Source organism: Heloderma suspectum, chromosome 3, assembly GCF_057233095.1.
Source record: "Heloderma suspectum isolate Gila_16-S chromosome 3, 16-S_ref, whole genome shotgun sequence".
NCBI classification, from domain to species: Eukaryota; Metazoa; Chordata; class Lepidosauria; order Squamata; family Helodermatidae; genus Heloderma; species Heloderma suspectum.
Window position 1 is genome coordinate 285,581,915 of NC_139460.1, and position 11,210 is coordinate 285,593,124.

The 11,210-nt window shown below is 43.3% G+C and overlaps 1 protein-coding gene across 1 annotated transcript in view; it reads left to right on the top strand.

Moving 5' to 3' along the window:
- Positions 1–6,871, top strand: part of FBXO36 (F-box protein 36) — a 74,719-nt gene extending 67,848 nt beyond the window's left edge. The window contains exons 3-4 of the mRNA XM_084847170.1: positions 716–888; positions 5,147–6,871. Of these exons, the coding sequence (XP_084703296.1) occupies positions 716–888; positions 5,147–5,335 (362 nt within the window). The 3' untranslated portion in view covers positions 5,336–6,871. The remainder of the gene's footprint in view (positions 1–715; positions 889–5,146) is intronic.
- The last annotated feature ends 4,339 nt before the right edge of the window (positions 6,872–11,210 follow it).

The following is an 11,210-nucleotide window of genomic DNA, read 5'->3' on the forward strand; positions in this document are numbered from 1 at the left end:
ATTCGAATACTCTTATATACTCATATTAAAATCACTCTCACTCATCTATAAAATATTCTTTTACAGAACTCAGTAATCAGTAAGGGTAACAGTTATTGTTGTAGGCCTTGGTTCTCAAATGTGTTCAGCAACTCAAATCTATCCAGTAGGCTTGCAGCAATGAATATATGAAGGGATCCACTGTTGCTATATCATGTTTGCATTTTTAGCAACATTCCTGTCCAGTGTTTATCATTAATGTCAGCAGTTTGATTATATTGATGATCAACAGTGGGTTGGATCCAGTGTTGTCATTCCACTAGCAGAACCAGGATGGGTAATTCCTCGTCCGTCCACCTGACCCCCTCACTCCCCTCAAAATCTGCTCCAAAGGGCTGGAAAACCCACCAGAGCAGATTTAAGGGTAGTGTGGAGGATGCAGGAGGGAAAAGAGAAGGAGAAAGTCCCATTGCACTAGCAGACTTCCACTAGTGCAACATTGGATTAAATCCATTACTTTGTCATGTTTAGAAGAAACTAACAGCTTTAGATGTGCATTTTCCACTCTGAAAACCTGTGGGTTTCACCATGTGTGGTTTAATATGCATCTGCTCACCTTTAAACTGTCTAGCTTTGTAAAACACATTACAATTAGCATTACATTTAGTAGAGTGGCTAGTCCTTGGGGCACAGTATAAATCTCTCTGGTCTTTGTTGTATTTTTTTAAAATCACAGTTCAAATAGCCATCGTGTTTGGAGGAGATACTCTGGAACATACCTTCAATATGTGCCGGGGTAATTTTGATTTCCTGGTGCGACTTCCTGATGCATTGCTTCTATACATCATATCCTATTTGGATCTTGAAGATATTGCTAGACTTTCTCAAGTATCTCACAGATTTGAAACGGTAAAAATTTGTTTGAAATATGTTCTCTTTCAATTCAGTTTCAGCATAAATAGTCCATTTCTGGAGATGTGTGCCTTTATGTAGTGTTTTTCTAGTTATTGTCTAGTCACGTATTCCTAAACACATGCAGCGACCATAAAGTCTCAGCTAGACTAGTTAAGTTTGCTAGTTATTGTAAGTATGCATAAGTGTGGAAAGAAATTAGCATTTTGAAGAACTAGGAGTATTATTTATGTAATATAATATTCCGCATTGGATGATTTTGGCTCCTAAGCTGAGAAAAATAGTTCCAGATGTGGGCAGTGTTATATATTGAATCCATCCACTAAAGTGCTTGATATAATATTGTTTGTCCTAATATTTGCCTGAGACCCTTTTCTAGACACGTTTCCTGCCCTGGATTGCATTATACCTCAGTGCCTTCTGCCTCCTTCTGTTATATACATCCATCTGTTGTAGACAAACTTTGTTGTATCTGGCTGTCATGAAATATTATTAATCATATTATTTATTACACCTGAATCCCACCTAGTAAAGATAACAAGGGATTTACTACATTCCTCACTAATTTTCCATGATTAGCGAATAATATTGCAATATTTGAGACATCGTATTATGGTGGTACTCCGGTGGGTACCAGAGGGTAGCAGTGGGAGAGGAGGCGTCAGACCCGTGGCCACTCACATGTGGGGTGCCACAGGGTTCCATCCTCTCCCCGATGCTATTTAACTTCTATGTGAAGCCACTGGGGGCTATCATCAGGAGGTTTGGGGTACGGTGTCATCAATATGCGGATGACATGCAGCTCTACCTCTCATTCAAATCTTCACCAGGGTTGGCCGTGGAATCCCTGTCCAAATGTCTGGAGACAGTGAGTGGCTGGATGGGGAGGAATAAACTGAAGCTGAACCCTGACAAGACCGAGGTACTTTTGGTGGGAGACAAGAGGAGTAGGGGGATGTTGACCTGGTGTTGAATGGGGTACAGCTACCCTTGAAAGACCAGGTCTGCAGCCTGGGGGTCATTTTAGACTCCCAGCTGTCCATGGAGGCTCAGGTGTGAGCCATGAGCCGGACAGCGTTGTACCAACTCCATCTGATACAGCGGCTGCGCCCCTACCTTCCCAACCATCTGCACCCATCGGTAGTACATGCCCTGGACTCCTCTCATCTAGACTACTGTAATGTACTCTATGTGGGGTTACCCTTGAAGATGGTTTGGAAGCTGCAGCTGGTGCAGAACACGGCAGCTCACCTGATTAAAGGCAGCCGCTGGCATGATCACATCACTCCGGTGCTGAAGGAGTTGCACTGGTTACCAGTTGTTTTCTGGGCCAAATTCAAGGTGTTGATTTTGACCTTTAAAACCCTATATGGGTTTTAAAGGAGCACCTCCAGCAACACCAAACAGGCCGCTTCACAAGATCAGCCTCGGATGGCCTTCTCTCTGTCCCATCAGCCAGGACAACTAGGCTGGTGAGGATGAGGGAGAGGGCCTTCTCTGTGGTGGCCCCCACCCTGTGGAATTCCCTCCCTAGGGAACTCTGCCATGCCCCTTCTTTAATGAGCGTCTGCCACGCACTGAAAACTTGGTTATTCAGGCAGGCATTTGGGGTGGGTTAGGGTATTTTTAAATAATGTTTTAATGTATAATTTTACTGTTTTAAATTGTACTGTTGTACATTGCCCAGAGTGGCCAGGTGACCGGCCAGATGGGCGATTAAAATTTTTAATTAATTAATAAATAAACAAACAAACATCTCTGCTTTATTTTAACTTTTAGATGGCTGCATAGCACTGAGTTAAACAAAATGCCACCAGAGGGAGCTAATATCTAATGCAAAACAGAATTCAAAGAAGGAGGGTATAGTGCTTTTCAAGGAATTTACTCTTTCACTTTGCAGCCATATAATCCTACAACAGATTCATTACTGAAGTTATATATCTTTTAAATAAGAAAACACTGGGCCCAAAATATGTAGGATTCTAACATCTTATATTTCATTTACAAACTTCCCGTCCAATCCATAATTTTGTTAAGCAAAAAGGTTAGATTTACAATTTACAATCCTTTATATACCTACTCAGAAGTAAGTCCCATTGTGTTTAATAAGATGTAGGATTGCAGCCTTAGGCAAGTGAAGTTGGAACTAAATCCACTGTTTCAGTGCAGTTGTGTTATGGATCAAAATATTCACCTTTAGTGTGATGTCCTTTTAATTTGCTTTAGGGTGATGAAATGTAATCATATTTTTAATAAAGTTATATATTTCATTTTCCTACATATAGCTGAATCAACGGTGGATTAATTTAAATAAAGGCAATGGAGGGTGCAATCCTATTGAGATAGCCAGCAGCCTCTGAAGTCAGAGGTTGCTGAGTATCCAATGCAGGCTGGCTGGAGCATGGAGGCAATCTTCACCTCTGTGCTCCAGCCACCCTACATTTTTGGCTAGAGGGGCAATTTTACCAGTCTAGCCGCGGTTTCGGGGATGGGGAGGGAAGGAGGCAAGGGCGCACATAGAAACCTGCTTAACACAGCTTCTGTGGTCCTCTCCCTTCCCCATCCCCAGGATTGCCCTTTTTCTGTCTCCACGCTCCATTTCCAAACGCAGAGACATAGCTGGCACATAGAGAACCACGCTGGCTATGAGGACGTGGGGGAGGGGAAGGGGAGGGCAGTTTCTGGGCTCTGATGTCGGAGACCTGGGCCAGCCTTGGACCCCAGAACTTGAAACATCCTATGGCCCTCTAGACAGTGTCTAGTGGCGATAGGATTGCTCCCTTAGCCAGCAATTTAAATCCATGATTTAAATGACCAAGAAAAATTCTCAGTTTAAATTGGGTTTCCTATTAGATCTTCATGTATTTGCTAAATAAAAATACGTATTCATTGCTGGATGCTACAATTAAAATAGGTTGATTAGAATATAAGTAGAATAGTTATATTACCTTTGAGAGTACACTTTATATTATAGTTTCTTGAAATATACATTATTTTAGTAAATTATTCACAATACTTTTAAAATTTAATCAATAACTCTTTGCTTGTGACGTGTATGAAAATGCATTAGGATGGTACTTAGCAGTTAAAATGCATATGCAAAGCAACATATAAATTGTATTTTCTGAATGTAAATTTCTCTGGGTAAGGTACTTCTATTTTCATTATCTTCCTTCAGATCTATTTTAACAGTTTTGGTCAAAATACTGTTACATGCTCATCAGTATACAGCAAAATAACCCCCTCATTCCTTTTCTCATCCTCCTCACCAATAATACAGAAATGGTTTACACCAGTAAAAAAGACCGGTTATAAAAAAGAAAAACTCTTCAATAATACCCCAGGTTCCAGTGGCCTGGTTTGAGGCTGAAGATTGCCTCCTTCCCATGTCTCATTTCAGCCTCAGTGGTAAAAGAAAAACAGTCACTGTGCATTTGCAACAAGTAATGAAAGAGCCACAGATATGGTTTTGTGGCTGATCCACAGCTTTAGAATTCCCTTTCCTAGAAGTCTGCCAACCTCCAGAGCTAGACATTTTCAGGAAGCAGTAGTAGCTGTTTCATAGACATTTGGACATTGACAACAAGCCAGGGATTCGTTTAGCAATGTTGGTGTATAGGGCAGTCCTTTATTTAAAAGAAACTGACAAAGCATTAAAATTAACCATGCTTACTCCTGGCCTTGTCAGATTCACTTGAGAGCAGAAGGAATGTGGAATTGTAGCAGCGACCATTCATGGGGTAGTATGGATCAGTATCCAGGGTAGGGTTATGAGGGAACCTTTTCTCCCAATTAAAGTAGGAAAAACATAACTTGTGATTTATTTACATTAGGTGTTTTTAAACCACCCTTCATCCTAACACATATAAAGGCAGTATACAAGAGGCATGAAAAGACTAAAACATGCCACAGATACAATAAAATAAAACAATAAAATAAGTTGTGGTAATTCACATTAACTGAAGTAGAGGAAGATTCCCGAGTGATCACTGAAGTGCATTTCAAAGGCAAGTGTAATTCTGGCCTGACAGAAAATGCTGTTTGCTTAAACTGGAATAGTTAATCCTGTGTACCGTAATAACAAAACTATAGTTACCTACTCATTCATTTCTTTGGAAAAACTTCTTCAATTACTGGAAATCAAACAGCCAGGTGAATCATATTTAAATGTTTGTTTTCCTTCTAATATGGGAAATGAATTCTTTATCTAGCTAATGTTTAAGGCTTGCTAATAACTTTGTTTCTTTATAAATAGTTATGCAACTCTGACAAGTTATGGGAGATGGTTGTGCAAAATTTATCAGGCACAATTACCCCAGAAATGAGATCACTGGCACAAGACGTGGGCTGGAAACAGTTCTTCTTCACTAACAAGCTTCAGCTCCAGCTCCAGCTCCGAAGGAGACAGAAGAGAATTGATTCGGCAGAAAGTCTGTCAGATTAAAGGATGCTCTTCCTGGTTGGCGGCAACTGTTGTAAGGTGTGGATTTGTTCAGATAAGAGTGTCTTGATTTGTTTTCTGGAACAAAAAATCTGGTTGGAGATTTCAATGAGCGTGGAGCCTGCCTTGGTAGACATCCTTTATTAACCATGTGTGTGAAAATCTTTTCCATTTCATTATTCCATACATTTTTGTTCAGCAAAAAATCATATTCATTTAAATTACATTACTGTTGTTATTCATTTGTTCATTTGTTTGCAGTACATTCATTTTTATTAGACATAGCTTTTTTCATTGTCTTCTTCTATTTTACTTCTTTTATTAGGATCTGATTTTCATGGCTAATTCTTGACAACCTCCATTTTATTTTCCCAGAATGGCCCAAACATTGTATTTTCTCAGGGAACTGCAGGAGGGCATTAGCAGCTGCTACAAAAAATAGTGGCCCACACTAGCAGCTTCCATTTTTTCCCACTATGGCTTGGAATGATGCAACATCCAGGGCATTCTGGGAAAATAAACTGGCAACTTCCAGGAGGTAGCCATCGAAATCCACTGCTGCCACCAGAGAAAGGGTCCCCATCCCCTACCCCAAGTGGGTACGAATGGGATAATGAAACAAACTCATTTGGTTCAATTTGCCATTTGTTATGAAATGAATGCAGACCTATACTGTTCATGCTCTATGGCATATTAATAAAATTTCTGTTGACATAACTTAATTCATAGATAAATATTTATTTTTTATACTTTGTTTCTGGGACCATGTTAATATCTGAAGATAAGTGATACAATACCTCCCTGATAAGAACTTGCCAGCTCAATATCATTAACTCCTTGACATATAACACGACCGTGTCATGTGACACAAGTTGCCAGTATACTGCATTTCTCGCCCTCGTGTAAATATACAAGAAAATGTGCTAGATTATTCCCTACTCTAGTGAGTCTAGACTCTAATACATACGTGTACTGAATGCCACAAAAATGTGAAACATCTCTAGATATTTTCTATGTGTCTGATATGCAAGAACAAAATGATTTTGTATGTAATGATTTCTATTTTTCATCTTTTATCGCCCCACCCCGTTAATGATACAGATCAAAATGTTGCATAGGTTTGCTATTGATATGTCTGACCTTTTATAAAATGTGCCATTTCGAATTTAGACCCTTTCAGCTATAAGTATTTCACTTCATGTTTGGCAAAGGAGTAATTCACTTTCTTGTAAAACTTTTAAAAATGTCCTTATATAGTATATACTTGGGCTAAAAGAAATGATACTGATTATTTGGTTTCCTTACTTTTAGAAACAGTTGAATAGTTAGTATTTTTAATAGTCTGTAATCTTTTTCTTTAATGAAAAATAAAGCTCTTTTTAGAAATGATTTTGTAAATAATTTGAAAATACGTGTGTGTGTGTGTGTTTATTCTAGTGCTATTCTGAAACTGCTAACCCTTTTTATAAATTGTGTTTATTATTATTTACCTTTCAATTTATCTCAGTGAAAGCTTTATGATAATAAATATTCATACATAAACTTTTGAGGTGCTGCAACTCTCCTTTAGTGCCAGGACAGGCAAGTCCTGGTGAATGCCTAGGAGCCAGGATTCCATGGCCAAGGAGTTGGGCAACAGTCACTGACACTGCTGCAACTGCCTTGAGGAATCACAACATCTGTTAGACTGGAGCTGCAAATCTGCATGACCCTTTGAAGGAGCCTGTGGGAAGGAGGACCAGCCAGCTGTACCAGGTGGATTCTGAGCCTGCTTCTGCCCCCGCCAAACAGGTACTTAAGGTGGGGCTGCCAGAGGCAGCGCCTTGGCGTGCGCCTCGGCGTCGTGCCAAGTGCAACGCTAAGTGCACACTTAGCGTCGCACTTGGAGTCGCATGGAACAGCACCTGAAGACCCGCCCACCTGCCTCTCCAGAGACACCAGCAGCCACAGATACCAGCAACAAATAGCAGCAGCAGAGGGCAGCAGCTTTAAAGACCAGGGAGAAAGGGGCAAACATGGACTTTATCTGCTCCTTCTTAGCTGCTGTTCTCTTTTATCTCTTTTATCTTTTATATTCTTTTAAACTGTTGTGCATTTTATATCCTAACATTTTAATATGTGCCTGGGAGGACTATTGAACAACTCAGGGGGTTGGGGAGGTGCCACTATAACTGTGGTCACAGGCAGGGGGAGGTATGGTGTTGGGGGATTAACAGGCCAGCTGAGGAGAAGAGGGGCTAGACACCCTACAGCTGTCCCCTCTTCTGGTTCTTCCCCTAACCTGATGGTTCCTGGCAGCCTTACCAGTCTGCTCTTGGGCCTGGTGGTGCTGCTGCTGAATGCCAGGTCGGCCCAAAATAAAATCTCCCTCATCCATGATTTGATTGTAGATGAGGAGGGGGCTGACCTGGTATGTATTACTGAGACCTGGGTGGGGGAACTGGGAGGGGTCACTCTCTCCCAGATGTGCCCTCCTGGGTACTCAATGCAGCACCAACACCGACTCGAGGGTCGGGGAGGGGGGGTTGCCGTGGTCTATAGGAATTCAATCTCCCTCTCTAGGCTTCCTGCCCATTTGAGTGCAGATCTTGAGTGTTTGTATTTTGTGTTGGGTACCCGGGACAGATTAGGGATTCTGTTGGTATACCGCCCACCCCACTGCCCATCAGACTCCCTGCCTGAGCTGACGGAGGTGGTCTCGGACTTGGTGATGAGGACCCCTAGGATGATGGTCCTGGGGGATCTCGACTTCCATGCCAAGACCACTGTATCCGGGGCGGCTCAGAACTTCATGGCTGCCATGACAACCATGGGGCTGTCCCAACATGTCATCGCCCAACACGTATAAAAGGACACATGCTTGATCTGGTTTTCTCGACTGGGCAGGAGGATGGTGATCTGAAAGTGGAGGAATTAACACCTGTCCCTTTGTCATGGTCAGATCACTTCCTGCTGAGGTTTAAACTCTTGGTAGCCCTCCCCCTCTGCAAGGGTGGGGGACCTATTAAAATGGTCCGCCCCCAGAGGCTAATGGGTTCCAATGGATTCCAGAGGGCTCTGGGGGATTTTTCTGCTGGTATAGCTGGTGCTCCTGTCAAAGCCCAGGTCGCTCTGTGGAATGCAGAGCTGACTCGGGCGGTTGACACGATTGCACCCAAGTGCCCTCTCCCTCTGAGCAGAGCCCAGCCAGCTCCTTGGTATACACCTGAGCTGAGGGCAATAAATGAAGAGGGGGGATGGCTAGAACGCAGGTGGAGGAAAACCCGTGCTGAGTCTGACCGAACACAGGTAAGAGCCCACTATCAAGCCTCCTCTGTGGCGGTGAGGGCGGCAAAGCCTACGCTGTGGCGGTGAGGGCAGTTCTTTTCCACCAGCATTGCATCTTCTCAGTGTCATCCAGCGGAGATTTTCCGAGTGGTTTGCGGCCTGTTACATTCTGGGCCAGGGAGAGAGACAGTGGAACCCTCGGTGGCACGCTGTGATAAGTTTGCAAGGCACTTTGAAGATAAAGTCGCTCAGATTCGTCGTGAATTGGACACCACGATAAATGCAGTTCCATTGGTAGAGGCGTTCAGAGCACCATCTGGTCTAGTTTTATTGGATGAGTTTCAGTTACTGAGGCCTGAGGATGCAGACAAGGTGCTTGGCCAAGTCCAATCAACCACTTCTGTGCTTGACCCTTGCCCTTCATGGCTTATTAAATCAAACAAGGAGGGGATGTCCGGCTGGGTCCAGGAGGTTGTAAATTCCTCCTTGAGAGAGGGAGTGGTGCCTGCCACTTTAAAAGAGGAGGTAATTAGACCACTCCTGAAAAAGCCTAACCTGGACCCAGAGGATGTTAACAATTATAGGCCAGTGGCCAACATCCCCTTCCTGGGCAAGATGCTTGAGCGGGTGGTTGTAGGACAGCTCCAGGCACTGTTGAATGAAACGGATTATCTAGATCCATTCCAATCGGGCTTCAGGCCTGGTTTTGGAACGGAAACTGCCTTGGTTGCCCTTTTGGATGACCTCTGCTGGGAGAGGGACACGGGGAGTGCGACCCTGTTGATTTTCTGGGACCTCTCAGCAGCTTTCAATACCATTGACCATGGTATCCTTCTGGATAGGTTGTCTGGGTTGGGAGTTGGAAGCACTGCACTGCAGTGGTTCCGCTCCTACTTGGATGGCCGATTCCAGAAGGTGGTGCTGGGGGATTATTGCTCTGTGCCATGGCAATTATGCCATGGGGTTCCACAGGGCTCTATTTTATCCCCTATGCCGTTTAACATCTACATGAAACCGCTGGGGGAGGTTATCCGGAGGTGTGGGCTGAGGTGCCATCAATATGCGGATGACACCCAGCTCTACCTCTCTTTCTCATGAAAACCAGGTGAGGCAGTGGCTGTTCTGAATCAGTGCCTGGGCACGGTAATGGACTGGACAAGGGCCAATAAACTGAAACTCAATCCAGACAAGACGGAGGTACTGTTAGTGGGTGGTTCGTCTGCCCGGCTAGGTGATATTCAACCTGTTCTGGAGGGGGTTGCAGTCCCCCTAAAGGATCATGTTCATGGTTTGGGGGTGCTCTTGGATCCAGAATTGTCACTTGAGGCACAGGTGAACTCAGTGGCACAGAGCCCTTTTAATAGTGGCATGCCCTTATCTGGACAGAGATAGCCTAGCTACAGTTATCCATGTTCTGATAACTTCTCGTCTGTATTACTGCAATGCATTATACATGGGGCTGCCTTTGAAAACGGTCCGGAACGTTCAGCTGATCCAAAATGGGGCAGCAAGATTGTTAACAGGGACTGACCTGCGAGCTCATATTACACCATTACTTTTTCAGCTGCACTGGCTGCCAGTCCGTTTCCAGACCCGATTCAAAGTGCTGGTATCAACATTTAAAGCCCTTAACGGCTTGGGGCCAGGTTATCTGAAGGATCGCCTCCTCCCATATGTGCCTGCCCGGACCTTAAGATCATCGTCAGCGTCCAAAGGAAGTGAGGCAGGTGGCTACTAGGAGGAGGGCTTTTTCTGCTGTGGCACTCCGGCTCTGGAATGAGCTCCGTAGTGAGGCTCGCCTGGCACCTATATTGTATTCCTTTCGGCGCCAGATGAAGACCTTTTTATTTTCCCAGGCATTTTAGCTTTCTAAACTTTTAGCTTTGCTGTTTTAAATTTGTATTTTAAACTCCTGCACTGTTGCTAAGTTTTATTGTGGTTGTATTGTTATACTGTGGTTTTAATGTTCTATATATTTTAAATTGTTTTATTATGTGCTGTTTGGTTTTAATTTTTGTGAACCACCCAGAGAGCTTCGGCTATTGGGTGGTATAGAATAAATAAATAAATAAATAAATAAATATTCTTCCAAAGATCTTGAACAAGCCTAACCAAGCAACTGCTGTGACGGCTAAGGACATAGGAAACTGCCTTATATTGAATCAGACTGTTGGTCCATCTAGACCTGTACTGTCAACACTGACTGGCAGTGGCTCTCCAGGGTTTCAGGCAGGATTCGTTCCCTGCTCCACCTGGAGAACTGAGGGATTAAACTTGGGATCTTCTCCATGCAAAGCTACGGCCCCACAAGAGATGTGATTTCCATTCCAATGTAAGCCTGGATTTGCTGGTGCTCAGCCCTTGGCCTTACAGACATAGAAAAAGATTTAGAGTTACACACGATTGCAGTCTTTATTGTCATTCTGGTCTAAAGCTGAACTACTTTTTCATTGGTACTTCTAATGCAAATTATACTGGATTTTCACCACAGAGATGCCAAGACATTGAGCAATACCACTCAGTGCCTATCGAGAATCATGGCCAAGGGTGGCTTCCCATTTGAGCAAAAGTTCAGGCTGTGTGTTATTCCAGTCTTTTTCTATCTCCCTAG